Here is a 20284-nt window from a genome sequence, read left to right as displayed (position 1 = left end):
CAGATGTGAAATGTTATTTTTCTTTATTTCTTAATTTTCGTTTATTATATTTTATTTATTTATTTGTTTAGACATTACTGGGCCCAGAAAGCAGAATCTCACAGTAGGGCCATTTCCTTTCTTTCCGTTGAGTACAATAATTAAAGTGAAAACGAATTAAAACCCGACTACACAAAGATGATCTAAAAAGCAAGATGTTTGCACAGTGTTATCATAGAGCGTCCAGACTTGTTCCATCTGCTTTCATTTAACAACAGCTTTCAAACGATATGCTACTTGACCCCCTTTGCCATTTGAAAATTTTGAGTAGGACCCCGTCTGGGACACTGCGGAGGACCCTGGGACAAATATTTTTACTTTCAATCATAGTACTGTTCAAATGATGTCACATGTTTTCCTGTTTTGACATCTGTCTCACCGTTTCAAGTTTTTTGAGGTGGTCATAGACTTTACAATGATGGTTTTGCTGACATTTTCACCGGCTGCCATTTTGCACAGGGTAATTTTAGAGAGTCAAGACTTGTTCCGTCTTCTTTCATTTCCCAATAGCTTTTCAATTCCCTGTTATGTCCAATATGTTACTTGATCCCCTTACCGTTTGTAATTTTTGAGTTGGACACCACCGGGACCATGTTGGTGACCTTGGGACAACACTTTCTACTTTGATACGTTGTACTTCTAAGATGATTAAACACGTGTTATCCTGTTTTTTCATCTGTCTCACCGTTTGCGATTTCTAAGGGTGGCAACGAACTTTCTGGACACCCTGTATATTCATATAACTCGTACAGAATATGCATTCGGAAAATTTTTATTACAGTTTCGTAATAGGTGTCATTAGTGCTTTCGATTGGTGCACAAACCATCTTCCACTTCGATATATAATCTCCCTCTCTTCCCTTGTCAGTGCAGTGGATAAGTTACATCCAAAGCAATATTGCAGGCTTGGTATCTTAAAATATTTTTTATATTGGAATAGCATTTCAAGTAACGTCGTCCTTAAGGGTTATTGCTTCAAATTCCTTATTGAGTGAACAACAGTTGTTGATTTTGTGCATATACCTGTTCATTTTTCCTGTGAAACGCGATATGGTCTGTGACATTTTCCCCCTTGTTTTCCTTCTGTGACATTTTCCCCAAAACCATTAGATCTAGACGAAAGATCAAAGATATGAATTTCTGAGAAAAAATTAATGCTAAGTAATGTATCATGCTAAGTAATGCACTAAGTAAGTCTGATTTGAAATTGTCAAGTTGGATCGAAGATGGCCTTCGAAAACGGGATATGGTCTGTGGCATATTCTCCCCTCGTTTACAATATGTGTAGGAATATTTTATTCCTGTCTGTCGCAAAGTTTTATTTTAATCGGCTCCCCTACGACTATGGCCCACCGTGTAGAGTGAAAACGATACTAGATAGGGAGAAACGGTTTTCTGCAATCAGTTAAACGTCCCAGGAATGTCTTTATTCCACTCTAATCTACTTTTTAAGATTGTAATTAAGAGAAATCACTACCACTTCCGGTTTAATATTAGTTGAGAAAATATCACCCCATTGAAACGAAGCTGCTTCAGTTAGTATATACGTAATATTCCGATTTGTTGAAGAAATCGTTGAAGTCAGTAATATTAAAATTTCCCTGTTTGGTTATTCAGTACTTAGAAAATGCTACCCGTTTGTATTTTTGATTTGTTCTCCATTCCAAACAGTCTTCAGATCAGCTGTGGAGGATGTAGACTAGTGGTTCTGAACCGTTTCGAGGTTAACGTTCCCTTGAGTGATTGTGATTGTGCTGATCGCCCCCCGTCATCTTAACCCACTCTATCCATGCCCAAGGCTGAACGTAAGACTTGGACGAAGCAGTCTAAGAACCAGAAATAGGCTTCAATTCTTAAATCGGCCTTGAAATATATAAATTTTGTTCCCACCTTAGCTATCTTTTTTTTTCCTTTAATCAAATAGCTCCTAAATAGTCCATCGACCCCCAATCGTCTGTTTCTGTTTCATTACCTATGTTAAGAACCACTGACTTAGACGACCAACTGGGCAAGAAAGAAAATCGTATTGACTAGAGATTTACGCAGAAAAATACGCATATGCAGAGTTACGCATTTATTTCTGATGTATTTTGAAAAGGAAAATTATAAAAGGTATTTGCGTCTGATGAACCTTTCATAAATACACGGACAGAAATATGGAAGGGATACAAATTTTCATAAAAACAAATGTTTTAGTTTCTTTTATCGTTTGATATACTTGAGTTCTTTAAGACATATTATAACCCACCAAAATTGTAGTATTATATTTGTGTAGTAAGGTAAGTCCATCTATTTGCTTTTTGTGTTTAGAGAATAAATGCTGTTGTATTGCTTAAAGTAGACCTTGAAGTAATGTTGACAATATTCGAAGTTGCTTTGAAATACTTTCTACAATACACTATTTCTTTTTTTTGTAGGTTCTTCTACCTTTACCACTTCTCGTTCTATGCTTACCATTACCGTTTTAATGGTCAGTACAGTGGGTTAGCGTTAGTGACATCGTGGTTGTTTATTCAGGTAGGTACCTTTTATATATAGATGATACGTAGTAGGTATATAGGTAGTGTTATTTGTATAGTTACCCCATCCATATATGGTTGCAGCTAGTAATGCAGTGTACAGCAGAAATGAGTATAGTGTGTTTGTAAGAGGGGAAATTCATTCTCGTATCATTAATCTCTTTCAGTTGCAATCAGTAGGATCAATGTCTCAAGCCTCAAAAGAATCATATTTCTGAAAATCAAAGTACTTTTAATTGAAGAGAGAACTTTCTTAAAGTTGATGTTAATTCATCTCTTGAATACCAACCAATTTGCGAAGCTTCAAGGAAAGCATACCTCTTCGTGAGAATAGGCTAATTTTGTAGAAAGTTATTTTTTCCTGCCATATATATAAAACAGGCAGGCTGTTTAACCGAGAAGCTTGAAATTTGGAGAGTACGTAGGATTTGTAACATACTACAAAGGAAGGAGGTTTGGGATTTTGCTGTAGAAAGACGTGAAATAATTACTAGGGGCAGTCGAATTAAAACCTTATTTTTTAAAAAAAAAGTTATTGAGCAAACGAGAAACACGTGAGTATTATTTTTGTACATAATCCTTCCGCGCTCAATTCAAGTTTCCTGTCCTTACAAAGTCTCTCAAGGTCTCTGGATTATTTTTTATGGCTGCACAACCATTCATGCACTATTCATTGCATCTCTTCATCAGACTGGAACTTCCTCCGCTCTGGTACATTTTTAAGTTATCCAAACATGTGAAATCACTGGCGGCGAGATCAAGTGAGTAAGAAGGACGGGGTAGACTACCAAAATTACCTTCAATGATCGCAGCTGTTCCAGGGCAGTATGAATCTGGACATTTTCATGCTGCAAAAGGATACCTGTTGCCAGTAATCTTCGTAGCTTGGTTCGTATAGCGGGTTTAAGATGATTTGGAGAAGATAGGAATACGAGGCACTGTTGACTATAGGTCATCTAGACATTTAGTGTTCCCAATCCTACTATGTTGCTTTGCTTTAACTTCCCTGCATGTGGTTGTGCTTGGAACATTTTGGGTTTAGGTGTTTGACGAATGCAGCCATTCAGATGTCGAATACTTTGTTTTCGTGATGTAATAGTGCACCCATATTTCATTTTCAGTAACGAGTCTCTTTTCCAGAAAGTCATTAGTTTCTCGTTTGTAACACCACATATACTTTTCACTCACATCAACATGTCGCTCTTTCAGTTAGCCTGTCAGCTGCCGTGGTAGCCATCTGCCAGCCATTTTCCGAATCCCGAGTACATCGTGAATAATGTTATGGGCTAAATTATGGCTTACGCCATTAATTGTCGCTGCTTCATTCATAGTCGCTCGGCGATTGTCCCTTATCGCAAATTCAACGGCTTCAATTTTCTCCGATATTACAACTCGATGCGGTGGACCCGGGCGGGAGTATGTCCGGCATATATTACACTGTTCAAGAACTTTCTACTAACTCATAAAACTTGCTGCTGTGACAAGACATGTGTTGCCATTTTGTACCTTTATTCTTTGATGGATCTCGATAATTTCACATCTTCACCCGTCAAAAATCTTGACAGAACACTGTTCCTCCTTGGTACATGTTAATAGTGGGAGAGTCATAAATATTGCAGTATTCTATTCACAACATATCTGTGTTTATTTCATTACAATGGAAGTAGATTATCCCTCGAAGTATCATGTTGAACTGTGTGCGGCCACCATCTTGCAACTTCCTTGATTCCACGTCATCATCATCTCTTGTTCTCAGATGTAAAGAAGCCAGTGATTTTTGTTTCCACCAATTGCTCATTGATGAAGCATAGTGGTTTCCGGAAGTATGCCAAGGATCGAAATAGATAGTAATCCGAAGAACTATATGCCAGGTGTGGTATAAGTTCAATGCCATCAAGTTCCGTATTTTTGTTGCGTTTTTTTTCAGCCAAGTGAGGTTTTGCGTTATCCTCTTGCACAGAACGCGCTGTCCGTTCACCAATGCAGGATTTTATATAATCTTAATGCAACATACATCTTCACCAACTGCTCGCAATAAAGGGCAGCATGACCTTTAAGAATGAATTCAAAGTGAATTAACCTCTCCTAGTTTCACCACACACACATAGCAGGACTTATCGGTTGAAACAGCCGTGTTTGCATTTAGTCCTGGCCCAAGTACTATTTTTACACATTTGAATTTCGGAAGAAAAGGAAAAGCTTCGCAGCAGTTGTCGGCACACACCGACTCTCTTTTTGGCGTGAGCTAGGATTAATTCATGTGTCACAATGCGACAGCTCCTGATTGTTTTCCCGAGTTCATGAAGGTGACGTAGTATAGTGGACTGGAACATACCAAATTGATTTGACAATTATCGTATACTGGTGGATGGATTTTCCTCAATGGGAAGAGGCCGGACCTCGGATGATCTTTGACATTTCTTACAACCTGCACGAAATTTCTGAACCAATCAGGTGCCCTGCTGTGGTTCATTACACCCTTCCCTTTCGCATTGCAAATGTTTTGGGTACTGCCGCATCATTATGGTTGAATTCGAACTCTTACAGTAAACAGTTTACGTATCAAACGTTGTTCAGCATTCATCGACACTGTCACTAAAAGCTGATTGAAGATACTGACAGAGTTACAGCCTTCTCTGTGATAAATAGTCCGCTTGGCACACTACCTCTTGGATCAGTTTGACTTGTAATCGATCACGGTGTGTATATGCACCTATTGTTTAGGTTGTGGAAATACTGCAAGACTTACGACTTTGTACATAAAGTTTGTCTCATAATTATTTACATAAGAAAGTAAGTTTATAGTGTATTAAAAAAAAATAAAAAACATTGGACTCTGTGGAGATGATGGAGGCCAATTAAAACTGATTTTTTTCCCTAAATCTACCGAGTGTTCTCGGGTCATGGAAAAGGATAGATCATAATAAGGTCCATTTTCTGCCTATCAGTGAATTGTTATGAAAGTTAATACCTGTAATCTACACCATATTCCTCGTAAAAGGTCGTTTAGATTATGTCGAGATCATTTCCGGTTGTCCCTGTAGAGAGCGTCCGAAAGTTACTCCTGACTGCAACATTCGAAAAGTCGAGGTGGGTGCGTGATAAACGAATTTGCGTGAAATGTGGAAATATGACAGAAAAATTTGTATTAATGTTTTGTTCCGCTAATGAACCTGTATTTTGCCATCAATATTCGTTTTCGGAGCTGTATTAACAACAAAGCGGGCACTCAGAGCAACACCGAAACTGTGTCAAACTGTAGTTTAATATATCTACTTGAACATACTACAAACACAGGTTCTAGAAATCCGCTATATATATAACTGCACTTTAAGTCGCATGTATGATATTAATCCGCAATGTAGCAAAAATAGTCAATTCTGCAAATAAATAAATAAATAAATAAAATAAAAATAAAAATAAAAAAATAAACTTTCAAAGGAAAATATGTGAAGACATCGGAGTTAAATATCGTCCTGAAGAATGCTTAATCGTCTTCTGCTTCGTCAGTCCAGTCATCATTCACTTTACGCTGGGCATCTTCGACAAAACCTCATATGATACAGGGTCATGGAATGCGGTTCGGTCGTGCCCGCGAAACGCAAGGTACCACAAAATCGAAGCTACATGAGCAGAGCAGCCTATCACTTAGGCACCGGGCTTGCACTGGCAATACCATCCCAGGATATCAGCAACATCGTACTTTATCCGCCGAGTGTAGGTGCGGGAATCGGTGTGGCGAGAGTGGATTTTAACACTGATTACATCATAGTCTTGCTGATTAAGAAAGAATTCATAGGCATCTCCAGTGTTCACATCTGTGTAGTATAGCTTTTTACTTGTTTGAGCTGGCGTACACCGAGAGTTAATTCACGCAACATCTCTTCGGACAATACAGGAAGGTTCGGGCGATCTGCCGCATCCATCGAAGCCCATTTCATTTTGCTGTGCTCGCGGTCCCAACCTTTATTGTTTACCGTTGTTTGGAGTTCGTTTTTTTTTGTGATGAAGAGCCCGCATCTTTCATGCAATATACTCATCGTGGGAGGTGTCAAATATGAGTGGAGGCCGAAATGTATTGCAAAGCGTACAAACAATTTGCACATAGTCCCCAATAAATGAAATCTGGGTATTAGGTATAATGTGTTCCAGGGCATTCCATCTCTTCATTCTGGAATTGGTGCATCGACAGTCTATCTTATTTTTGTTACCATACGAGAGTTTTTGGCTTCCATTGTTGTATGTTGCTTCTGGGTCTTTGGAAAGAAGCACGGCATTTGATTATGGAATCCGAAGTCTTCTAGTAGGTGGAGTGGTCTCTGAAATCCCGGTCTACGATGAATACACCGTGTTCTTTTAACTTGGCATACATCTCTTGAACATCAGCACGGAGCATTTTGTTCGTAATCACTGCATCGGAATCTTTAGCCAAATAAGGACCCAACACAGATAGTACATACCCGTCACTGCCGACGACCATCAGAAGTCGCATTTGCCTGAGCGGGAAGTACAATCAACTGTGAATTGTTTGGGCAGAAAATGCATTTGTTGTAAGCAGAAGAGGTCCTCTTCAGGGGAAGAGTTATCGTTTTTGGGCTTTTTACATACTTTCGATTTGCTCCTGGAACAAACTCTGGATCATAATCCATGCCTTTTATGAAACGTCGCTTAGTAAACAGATTACTGTGACCTTCCGCTGGTTTGTCTCTAATCGGTGTTGAGGGTGGATCTGATGGTTGATCATGGGTTGACGTTGAGGGTTGACTTGATAGTTTGTCTTTGGCGTTGCGATACAGACTGATGGCTTCTTTTGGGCCGAGGTTGCAAGCTAGTCGAACGTTCTATCCTGCGTAGCAGTTTTAGTCGTTTTGGGTTTCTTTGGTATTTCCTAGTAACAGCGAAGGGACACGAATTTTTTCGTTCCACATCCCGCTGTATATGTTCGGGTAACATTGTCTCTTTAGTGTCGCGTTCTTCAAATGCTTACTGCACTGTACACATTTCACTGCCTTAGATTTTGAGGGCATTGTGCCTAACAGTATTATACCCACATACTTTGTATGACAGTGTTAAGTGCTAGTTCCATTATCCACACTTTTACACTCCAACACACATTGTCTTCGAAGCCTTTGTTGACTAGTAGTCTATACAAACAGAAATGAATATTGGTATGGACTAAGACTAACCGACCACAACGGCACCTAACTGTGTTCAATACACTCTGTTATCTACCTCACGGATACACGGATGTGAAGTAACATTTTCACACCACAATATTCTTAACAACAGCAGCTGCCCGTTTGTCGAACGTACCCTATTTACGATATTTATAATACTACGTTGTAAGCTTATCAGAAAGAACGTCTTCCCCCTCCCAAACAGCACGAGCAGAAGAGAATATCAAAGCAGCGTTATGGATGGATGGCGTTACCGAAGACGCCCAGAGTAAGGTGGATGATGACTGGACTGACGATGCAGAAGACGATTAAGCATTCTTCAGGACGATATTTAACTCCGATGTCTTCACATATTTTCCTTTGAAAGTTTATTTTTTTATTTTTATTTTTATTTTATTTATTTATTTATTTATTTGCAGAATTGACTATTTTTGCTACATTGCGGATTAATATCATACATGCGACTTAAAGTGCAGTTATATATATAGCGGATTTCTAGAACCTGTGTTTGTAGTATGTTCAAGTAGATATATTAAACTACAATTTGACATAGGTTTGTTGTTGTTCTGAGTGTCCGCTCTATTGTTAATACAACTCGGAAAACGAATATTGATGGCAAAACACAGGATCAACGAACACGCTTTTTCCTAAACAATTGCTTCATAATGTAACAAATAAACCTGTGGTTTTGCTGTTTGGTTATTTTATGTGTTTTTATCAGTGGAACAAAAACATTATTACGAATGCTCCCGCCATATTGACACTTTTCACGCAAATTCGTTTATCACTCACCCACCTCGACTTTTCGAATCTTAGAGTCACGGGTAACTTCCGGACACTACAGGGACAACTGGAAATGATCTCAAAATAATCTAAACGACCTTTCACGCAGAATATGGTGTAGATTACAGGTATCAACTTTCATAACAATCCATTGATAGGCAGAAAATGGCCCTTATCATTGACTTATGCTTTACTTATATAATCATGGAAATTCCCGGAAAATGAGTACTAGAATTTCAGTGTGAACCCTGCATTGAATTTTAAATTGTTTCTCTCAAATAATGAATTGTGAATTCAAAGCATATCTGAGCCAAATGATGTAATGCAAAATTTGTGGCAATATTTTGATGTCAGATACATGAGAGTTATCCGTGCAGATGTAGATAGATAGGTATGTGTGTGTATTATGTAATGGTAGTTTCTGTTACGCATTTGTTTCCTTCCCTGTGCAGTAGCAGAAGGAATTGTCTTTCTTCGTTTGCTTTGTCTTTATGTTTTTTTCGTTTTCAGAAGAATTTTCAAGTGGTTATGCAATCATTGCAAGCTAACGAATGGAATGTTAAGTTTCAAAAGTGGATTAGATTTCATTTTTGTTTGTGGAAGTAGATGAGAGGGGTATGTCATGAAGGATCAAAAGTCAGTGATATTTGATACATAAGCAACGGTGTTTTCATTTAGAGGCTATCTTTTTTTGTGTGTTGTTTTTATTATTATATTTGTCCTCCCGTCCCTTCTGTCTCTTGTCTTATTTCTTTGTGTGTCTTTTCAAGTTCTTTTCAGTTATTGTTTACTCGGTCGCATGTTTTTGTCATGAAACAAGACATTCACTTGACAGGAAGAAGAGACAACTATTGTCTTGAGCTCCCTCTTTTGTAGGCGACTAGCCGGATGTGACGTCACAAGATTTTTCTCTTTTTCTTTTATATATATAAAAGAGAAAGAAACTTGAATACATTCTGCCCTGCTGTGATGTTAAACCTGCGCAGAGGAAAAGAGAGATTGAAGAAGATGTTAGTGTCTGAAACATTAGGAATGTTGTCAACAGTAGGTAGAAGTGGCGTTGAAGATTGGGAGGGGGTTGGAGATTGTGAGAGGCGCCACAGATCTATGTAGATAAGAAATGTAACACTTGACAGTGTTGCCGCGGTCATATAGGGTTACTTGATTCAGTAGATTTGCGTGCATTTTAATTTATCGGAAAATCTGAAAAACTAAAGAAGTTAAATCACACAATATGTGTATTTAGAAAGCCTTGCCACTCACCTCTATTTAGATAGACGTGTACTCTTATTCATAAGGAGATTTAAATCAGACACGCGAGAATCTTCTTCAGACGTTTAGGATCGAGCCGAGGTACTATATTATCCTGTTATGTGCAAGGGGTTTCTCTATGTAACAAGAATTTGAAGGCATTCGTGTCTGGTTTGAAACTGAGTGGTCATGGGTCCTGTGTGTAAGAATAATGTCTGAATACACATCAGCTATTCGAGTTTGTGTGAGAGGAAGTACAGTTATTTTTATAAATCCGGTGAAAGTAGAGTTTGATAAAGAAAGTATGAAACTGATTAGTTGCCGTTTTCGCTCTCCGTTTTTGCTCTGATACGTGTCCACGGACAGACAAAGCCGTTCTATAAGATTATGATAGTTTAGTTTGGAAGTCTAAAATGGTTGACTGTCATTTCCGGTTTCAATATGAATCGCAATAGAATACCAACTGCAACAAATATGGTTGTAATCCCTGTATTGTAACTGAAATTGACAAAAATAGACAGTTTCCGATTTCAATGTTAATCGCAATAGATGAGAAACGTAAAATATAAGAGGAATGTTTCTGTTTTATGAATTCAGCTTGTCAAGAATCAGCCTCGTCCCTTGTGTTTCTACTGAAGCTGGAAGTCGTATTAGAAAGTTTTTATATTGATCTCTATAGAGTATAAACGATAATAGATAGCGAGAAGTAGTTTTCTGCAATCAATTATCTGTCCCAAGAATATTGAAACGTTTTTCGATAGTCAATAAATAGTCCGGGATAAGCCCTTCACCAATTTATTATGAAAACAAATTTCTATAAACAATTTACGAATTCTTTTTGTAATATTAATAAAAACGTTTCCAAGTTCAGTTATATTCGTAGTACATAGCGGTAGCTTTGGATATTTAAGGTATATTTAGGTTTGTACGGAAACCCCTTTGCTCAGAACAACCTCTGGGGTTTGTCTGTTGAAGGAGTCTCCTTTATCCATAGTGATCTTGGGAGACGGTTTATAAGAAACCTCCTTTATCTATAGCGACCTCATGAGGTAGGTTGAAGTTAAGATATCTTCTTTGCCTAGGGCGGCCTCCAGAGATAGGGTTTGATTAGGAACTCTCTCGTCCAAAGCGACCTCAGGAGATGATGATGAGGTTAATAGATCAGTCAAGGCCTTATACGTGAACTTGCACAGTTGTGACGTGCGTTCGTAGAAGTAACATATACTAGTAGGTGGGGATCCTTGCAATATACATACATATATATATATATATATATATATATATATATATATATATATATATATATATATATATATTCATTCTAATGTCCACACTAAAACCGGAAGTGGTAGATTTTCGGTTTCAATATTTGAGAAAACACCATCCGTGCAAAGCAAACTCCTTCACGTGTACAGTGACACTGCTGCTTGTTAGATATAGCTAAATCTACTGTCCCAATGAATAAGTTCAATGTCGGCTCTAATGTCTCGGTTGAAACCAGAAATAGTTTAAATTTTCTACTTCCGGTTTCAGTATTGATCCCCATAGAGCTAAAACGGTAATAGTAAGAAATCATTTTTTTTTTTTTTGGGTATAAATTTAGTATCGTAAAATTAGGTTCAATTTGGGCTTTTATCTTTCTGTTGAAACCGGAAGTTATAGAAATACGTTATTAAGACTATTCATGGCTTTGGATTAATTGTTTTAACAAAAGAGACACTGACCAAAGCTTAAAACTTTACTTTATTTTAAATTATAATTTGTAACTGTTTCGGATATCTAGCATATCCTTCTTCAGACACGATCGAAATTAATGAAAATACAGACATATCTGTATTTTCATTAATTTCGATCGTGTCTGAAGAAGGATATGCTAGATATCCGAAACAGTTACAAATTATAATTTAAAATAAAGTAAAGTTTTAAGCTTTGGTCAGTGTCTCTTTTGTTAAAAGAAATACGTTGCATAGGATTTTAATGTTGGATCTGTATAGATATCATGAAAGTATTTTTTGGTCTAGAATAGTGCTCCATCTCTCGCTTTATCCACGTATTGAAACCGGATCAGATTGTAATTAGAATATTCATAATCATCATCATCACCATCATCATAGGCATTCTGCCATTACTGAAAGGTCACTTGCCGTAACGGAGAAGCTTTCATGTTCCAGGGCCTTCCACTAACCTCTTCGTGTTCACGTACGACTTTTCTATTTTGATATCGTCCATTAATTGTATTCTCCTTCGCCCCTCCCTTTCCTGCTACTGTACCATCTAGCACATTCCTTATGATACAGTTTCTTCTTAGCTTATGTCCCAACCAGTTTCTTTCCTCTTAATAATATCCAAAATTGTTCTTTTCACCCACGCCATTTCTAACTAGTAAACGTCACGTTTGGGTGAATCGAGTTGCTGTCCGAGACATATATAACACAGTAGTACTAAGTGTGCTCAATATATCAGGAAAGATATAAATGCAAAGATCAAAGGGTTTAGGAGATACAACCACTAGAAGATCATATGGAGGTACATGTTATAGTTTATTTCAGTACGTGATCTTATGATCATTGCTGACATTCCATATGCCAATGTCTTCAATGCGGATCAGTCTCTTCGAAAAGGAATCGCATTCGTACCGGCCGTTGAGGGAGAAAGAATCAGTAAAGATCAGAACAATAGTGAGATTGTGCAACATATCATTTCTACATGATAATGTCGGTTGTGCCAATGGAAGGAAAAATTGTGTGTCCTTTGTATGTTCTGGTGGTTGAACCAAACACTAGGTCCTCTGCAGTAAAGCTAACCGATCTGGCTAATATAATCTTAATCTCGTTTGCTGGTAAAACAGCGAACATGAACAAACAGGTTCTTAAAACTTTCTATTCGGACGTCATATGGAAAAGCATTTCGAGTGATAGAAAGAAAGTCATTCTGTTGCTAGATTCATGGTCTGCAAACAAAGACGACAGGCTTTCGTCACAGTGTGTGCTAGAAAACTTTGCATTGATCAAACGGCTGATATCTGGTGGATGTAGTGGCATGATTCAGCCTCTGGATGTTTACTTCTTCCGTCCATTTAAAGTCTTTGTTTGTTTCATCACTGATACAGCAATAACAGGAAGTAAAGTGAGTATTTGGCATTGTGACAGGTTCATACAACTTCAGTCATTCACAATTTACTTGTTCAGTGCTCCTTGCTTTCGAAACATAATTCGATTCGCTTTCCATAAGGCTGATACTTGAATGAGGAGCCTGAAAGTTGGATCGTTCCTTATCATTACTACTTTTGAGGAATTGTGAACGACGTTTCAAATGAGACTTGATTGCGTTTGTCAGATGTGCTCACTGTGAGCATTGTATTTGTGCGATGCGTGCACTCTTTTCTGAACTGCATATTGATTGAAGAAACTGGTAACTTTTCTATGCAATAATAAAACAACTTCGGATTTGCTAAACAAACAATTTTCTCTCGTGCTTCATGATTTAAATATGCTGGAAACACGAACATAATCTAGTTCAGAGGAAATAATAGGTAGGTATAAGACTTCTCTCGTATGTTTTGGACTATATATTACAACCTGTATAACCTGTACCTGACGTTCTAGTGGCTGTATCTCCTAAGCCCTTCGAGCTTCGCACGTAAAACTTCCCTGACATATTGGGCACATTTAGTATTAATTTATCACATATGTCTCGAGCATCAACTCGAATCACCCAAACGTGACGTTTACTTCTAAGACTCATTCGTTTTCCACTGGATCAAGCTAATTTTTCTCCACACTCACATTTCGAAACCTTCCAGCCGTTTTTTATCACTTTTTTTTATAAGGTCCATGTTTCTGACCCATGCAGTACAATACTCCACATAAAACATTCTATAAGTGTTATCCTCAACTCATTCAAGGTGCCACAAAATACATTTTTCTTCCTCCTAAAAGCTTCTTTCGCAATTCTTATCCATGCTTTTATTTCACGTTCACACTTTATATCATCACTAATAATACCACCCTGGTATCGAAAACTAGTCACCTATTCTATTTTCTCCCTTCCTACTTCTATATTTGACACCGACCCCTTCGTTTCAATCCCCCTCTAACATTTATTTTCATCCTATATTCTTCAGAGCCCTCCCCCAAGTTTTCTAATATTTGTTCAGATTCTGTAACAATATAAAATGTTAGATCCCAATAATTTGAAGTCTACTGTAATTCTATAATGTGAAACGACACTCACTTTTTTGTGTCACTTAGCACCTACTGCTATAGTTAAAATGTGTATATTTCTTCCCATCAAAGTATTACAGAAGCTCCCTTGTTGTTTTATATACTTTCCAGTATAATATTTTTGCGTATCATCTCTCCGATAAACTCTAATCTTTTATCGTTCTGCCCAATATGTTCTTTTTCTTTTTTAGTATTCGCAGTATCTGTCTGGCTACATTATAGATATGGAAATGGAATAGTGGTTACCATATACCAGCGGCGTACCCACGAGAAATCCATCAGGTCCGGACCCCTCCCGACACTTAATCTGTACTCTTTCTCTTATAAAAGCTATCTCGTTCTATCATTTTTTCTGAATATGTTGGTGGAAATACTTTCAATTACTTATCGTCTTTTTTGGGTGCAGAATAATATCCGTTCAATCCTACATACACGTTGTGGCTTTTAGTATTGAACGCCCCCCCCCACCAGTTTTTACCTCCCCCAACAAAAAATTCTGGCTTCGCGCCTGTCATATACTAGGTGTATCTCTCATTTTAAGTTCTAAACTAACTAGTAAAAAAAAAAAAATGAACGATGCATATATCAACAGGAGGAAAGTAATCTGGTATACTGTATTCTCGACTACTAACAGATAAGCATGTTGCCATACCAACAGAAACTTATATTTTTCAAATAACACTTTGCCAGTTTATTACATATTTCAAACCTACATTTTAAACGAGAACTTATAATACTACATTATTATTCAGTGTTGCAAACTAAAGATGCTACAGTATCACCAACACCGAAAACAATACTACATGAGATTGAAAATTTGATATTCTCAAAAGGTTTTATTTTGAACAACAGCTTGGATAAATATAATGTGTAAGGTCTTAAATATTTTGCAATAGACGAAAAAAATAATTTTTACAGTAATTTGATATCGCAAGCCATTTCGGAGATACAATAAACGTAAGTTTTCCAACATTTCTTAAATTACGTAGCAGCAAGAAGTAATTACAACTATCAAAAACTATTACTTTAATGTCATAAGTAAGGGAAATGAACAACCATTGTAAACAGTTCCCACATATATATTCATGTTTCAGAATCCTGTGGTACTTCTGCAGCAACTTCCCTCTATAAAAAAACTGTTGTGGAAATACCGCAGGATTTTGAAACATGGATTTTTGGAGAGGGCAGACACTAGTTCCTAAGTGAAGTCTTGCCTCGACTACGGTAGGTCCCATAGTTTTGGAGCTATGGATATTTAAAGTTCAATTTTTCATGATTTCGGCAGCCTATAACTCCGAAAGGAAGCATTTGTGCACCCAAGTTTGTCTATACTTTTTGTCTTATCTTGGTGTCAGGAATCACTTCCCAAACGTCGGTGTTGTTTTGAAACACCCGATATATATTCAAAAGGCGTCATACAATGGTCACAGTATCTGACACTAAGTTGCTTTGGAAGTGCATTGGCCCGTCGATCTCAGTTGCATTAGTACCATTGTAGACGCCTTCAAAATTTGGATGTTTGTGATAGTGTAGGATCCTGAGCTTGCAACATTGAATATTAAATGTATTATACGCTTTCGTTTAATATATGTACGTGTGGAAAATGTAATACTTGACACAATGACATTTGAAACAAATACAGCTATCTTGGATCTGGTAACATCATTAATCTGGTTGTATTGCAGAGTATGTCAAACGACTTCCTCCTCTTGGTATTTGAACGTTTTCTATTGAGTACGTAGTTTAGAATTCACAAGGTAGGGTCATTTTAAGGGGTCTACCCTGTATATTAATATAAAACATTTCGTATTAATCTTGTCTTACCTATTGTGATTCTAGAATGAATTTCTCGTCGTTGTCAGCAATAAAATAATACACTGCAATTTTCTTCTTTTAAAATCCATGTCCCTGGCTGTCTTGTTTGTCTCTGCTTTCATGTCAGTGTTTGTCTCTCATCTAAACTCCATTTCTATTGTACCGGGGCCATCTGAGATCAGAATCTGGTTGTAGTTTTGTTGCCATGGGCAACGAGCAAAAAGAAAGGAAAGAAAACGGAAAAAAGATGGAAAATTCTTAGAAGCCGCCACAGAAGCGAGTTGCCTCGGAGACAGGCCAACCGTGAGAAGTGTGCGGTTCCCCCCATCGTCGACCGCCTGTTGACCAATGAAATCCGAATAAAACCTCATCCCCTTTGCACCCCCGTCATATCGCCTTCCTGCCTCAAAACTCAGGAATTTCCTTTTCACTGCCTATGGTTGTAAGAACGTGTGGCATAGAAAAGGAATAAAAAAGAGTATTTATAAAATATTCTGAGAGAAATTGGCCAGGTGTTGGGTTATAAGGCTTCCTTTAGAAAATTCATCGTTTCCGTATATTAGATGTGCATACACAACGTATGCATAGAGCTAGGAATTCGTATTTTTCACTCTATTAGTTTTCCATTATTTGGTGTGTGTGTGTTAGAGTGAGAGAATGATCAGCCTTTGGGTTCATACAATGCGGTTTTAGTCTTTATTTTCCTTCCTACTGGCCCTTTCATACTTCAAAGCTTTTATCATCGTATGCAAGGCACAACTTCTTTCACGTCATTTGGAATCACGATCTTCAAAGTGTCTCCCTTGTAATTTTCTGATTTCTGTTTCCTACTCATGTTGTTACAGATAATATGTTCTTTGACTGAGTGACTTGGTTGAGGGTGTAGAAACTACTTAATTCCTATAATAGAAATACCATAGTGTTGAACAAAATCAGTTTTATTGCTGACTGTTTGAATCGTCCACATTTTTTAAATATGATTAATACAATATGTAGCTGTATATACATTTTTATTTTTATTTTGATACTCCTAATTCGGTAATATTACGTTTTGGTAGTATAATGATTCTATGTACTTTACCGTAAAGGAATTGTCTTGCAGCCTGATGATATTATCAACCAACACAAGCTTTCTGAACCAAATTTCGATATCTCTTAATTTTAATTGGCGCTGGAGGCCCGTCTTCGATCCTGGGTGGTGCCATGTGATTCGAATTCCACGTTACTCTGTAGGTCCACGTTACATATAGCCTCGCAGCTGATTTGGACGCTAAACTTTGATCAGTCACTCTTTAATTTCAATTACATTTTGCTATACCTAGTTATATCATAAATACTGTCACAAAGTTTGGAGTGGCGCTGTAGGCATCCGGAGTGGCACAATGCTGTCATCTGTGTATAAAGCAGATGCGTGTAGTGTGTGTTTGACTGCTCATGACATACGTTGATATTGTACTGAGTTATGATGGAATAAGGCGATTACGAAAGTCGTGTAGCAGTAATTGCACTACACAAGGTCGGGAAGACAGCAGGTGAGATTTTTAATCTCCTGAAACATACAAATCAGCAAGAGATTCGTGTGTATCGCGTCATACAGTGATACACCGAGACTGGAACGGCAGCTGACCGCGCAGGGAGTGGGAGACCACGAACGGTACGAACCCCGCAGGTCCAGAAAGCAGTCGCAGCAAGAATTCGAAGAAATCCTGTTCGAACACAAAGGGTGATGGTTGCTGAGATGAACATAAGCGGAAATTCCATGTCTGTTGTGCTTAGGAGTGACCTACATCTACGGGCGTATAAGAGGCGGACTGGTCACTTTCTGACCCAAACATTAATGTCGCAGAGGGTCCTTAAATCAAAGAGACTGTTACGGCGTTACGCCAACAATCTGCACAGAAAGATTCTGTTCACTGACGAAAAAATGTTCACAATTAAGCAGGCCTAGAACGCCCAAAATGACCGTGTGTATGCCACGTCATCTACTGCAGCTGCTGAGGCAGCTTCAAGGGTTCAAAGGGCACATCATCTTGCCTCAGTTATAATGTTTACTCCATAGGATGGTGATCCAGATAGAGCAAGCATTATATTTGATAGTCGTAAATAGGACGTTTGCTCGAGCGTTGACGATGAAACAAGTTATCCGAAGAAAGCTCCTTTCAACGCCAGTCGCACATAAGCAAAAATTCTACGTACAACTTTTAGAGACACAAAAATTCAGCATCGTAATTTTGGAAAATTAACAAGTTACACAAATAAATAAAAAGTAAATTTTGCACCATGCAATTAAACGAATCACCACGAGGCGTGAAGGGATGACATGCACAATTGCAGAAGATACTCGTCAATCGATTTGAAAATTTTAATAATAGGTTAATAATACTTACAAATCCGATGTGGGATATCGGTTACAATACTGAATTTATATGGATTGTATGTAAATAACTAAATAGGCGAAGATACTTGGAAGTTACATTTTTATACTTTATTTCTGTGCAGCGTTATGCTAGAAGCTGTCCTTTTAGTTGCTTTCGCGCGCCGAATAGTTTTTCTCCCGCTAAATCTCTTCAGCTCTCGCTGTTCGCGTGGGTTTCACGCGTTAAATGACGTAAGAGCGGACTGATCTGTGATTGGCTGAAGAAGTGTTGATCAAGGTCACTACGCCCACATGCATCTTCGGAGTGAGAGAACACACACACATACACATCGTCTGCTAGGATGTGCTAGCCCTTTTAAATTAAAAAGAGAGTTAAATTGCTTGAACTGCATATTGCCAAAATGATGAATAAATGAGTTTATGACAAATGGCACCCGAACAGCTGATAGGTAAAGTTCTGGTGAGATACGTTTATCCTAAGAACCCTGGCAACACTTATAGTTTGTGTCTGCGTATGACGAGGACACACTGTATAAAGCTTTTGAAGCACTCTTCACTTGGGTTATAGTTCACATTAATGCTTGGTTAACACTGCACTCATTAAAATAAAATGTCTATTCAGTCCATAAATATGAATAAATGTATGGATATATGTTCATTGTAGTCCTATTAGTTCAAATGTAAATTCACTCAATACTTAAAGAAATTGAATATTTAACACATACACTAAAATATTGCAAATAATATGAACAAAATGAGAAAACACTTCAAACAATGAATTAATTTCAACCTTTAAAACACTTTCACTTTTGCAATTAATTGAACAAAACAAAAAGAAAGAATGAGTATAGATATATATATATATTTTTAGTTCGAATAACAACACTTCACAGTTTAGTTATAGCACACTGTTTATACTTTTACTATCTGCACACGTCACACTGTCCATGTTGTCCACTATTCACAATCTACACCATGCTCCAGAACAATGTCCAGTCCATAGGCCAGCCTCTTCGTTCATTCTCTTCCATTGAATGAACATTCGGCAATTAAATCTTCTGCTCCTATCCTCTTCCCATTGGATAGGGCTAGGTCCATCGGTGGAAGTTCTAGAAGGTCTCTGCATGCTATAGTCCCCTATACAGGACTATTTTTCAAAATTCGGCGCCAATATGAAGATGCATGGAATACTGTAACTTATTGCGTATAAACTTATTTAACGTATAATTTACATCTTACAAGCACGCCCCAATCCTCAACGCCTTCGTGCAACTTCATCAGATAAGTACATGGTACATAATAAATTAATATTGAAATATACTTATATAGCACATGATGCTAAATAAAATATATAAATATTATAATAAGCCTATAGATATAACCTTAATAATGACTATTCGATGACATTATTACATAATTACTATAATGAAGAGAGAAATAAACCAATATAAACTCGAATGATGGAGAATTATATTGGGGCGAAGTCAGATGTCTACAGATGCCAACCTGTATCCATCTTAGGGATGGTCTGACGACTAAATGAAGAAGAGCCAACCCACAAAAACCATATAAACCTACCCACTATAAGTACGACCACGAAGACACACAGAGATGTGGTTACAAACAAGTTATACTAAGGAAACCCCATAGAATTTTATAGAAGGCAAAAAGAAAACGATGCACATGAAATTCATGGCGAAATGTGGTCGTAGGTCTTAAGGTAAAACTTCAATGTTGTTTCAATAACAACAAAAGGAATACTCTAATAAACGTGTATATTACTCTAATATCTCCTGACATATCTCTAAATTCAAATTGACTTCTTAGAAGTTCTAATGGTAATACTTCTCTAATAAACTCAACAACTTTCGCTCATCTAAATAACCATGTCGTATATACCACAAGACATTTTCGTCGACAAAACTAGAATGTACTCTCACTTCTCGATCTTCATTGTTAATACTACACAATTGATCTTCTTTACTTTCCTCTTCTTCTTCATTCATGTACTCTCCGTTGGCTTCTTTTTCGGCTCTCTCTAAAATATCACTGAACTGTTCTTCATCCACATGCTTCTTCAGAATTTCTAGCCACTTTTTC

The 20284-nt window shown here is 37.5% G+C and overlaps 1 protein-coding gene across 4 annotated transcripts in view; it reads left to right on the top strand.

Moving 5' to 3' along the window:
* The window catches only part of LOC145673060 (membralin), a 450418-nt gene that overhangs the window by 395326 nt on the left and 34808 nt on the right, over positions 1-20284 (top strand). For all 4 annotated transcript variants that reach the window (XM_081742403.1, XM_081742400.1, XM_081742401.1 and 1 more), the window contains one exon: positions 2457-2556. In XM_081742403.1, the coding sequence (XP_081598529.1) occupies positions 2457-2556 (100 nt within the window). The remainder of the gene's footprint in view (positions 1-2456; positions 2557-20284) is intronic.

The sequence above is a fragment of the Thermobia domestica genome, chromosome 16 (assembly GCF_964235325.1).
Source record: "Thermobia domestica chromosome 16, izTheDome1.hap1.1, whole genome shotgun sequence".
In the NCBI taxonomy this organism is placed as follows: Eukaryota; Metazoa; Arthropoda; class Insecta; order Zygentoma; family Lepismatidae; genus Thermobia; species Thermobia domestica.
The sequence above is the reverse complement of the archived record's forward strand: the minus strand, read 5'-3'. Positions and strand labels throughout refer to the sequence as shown.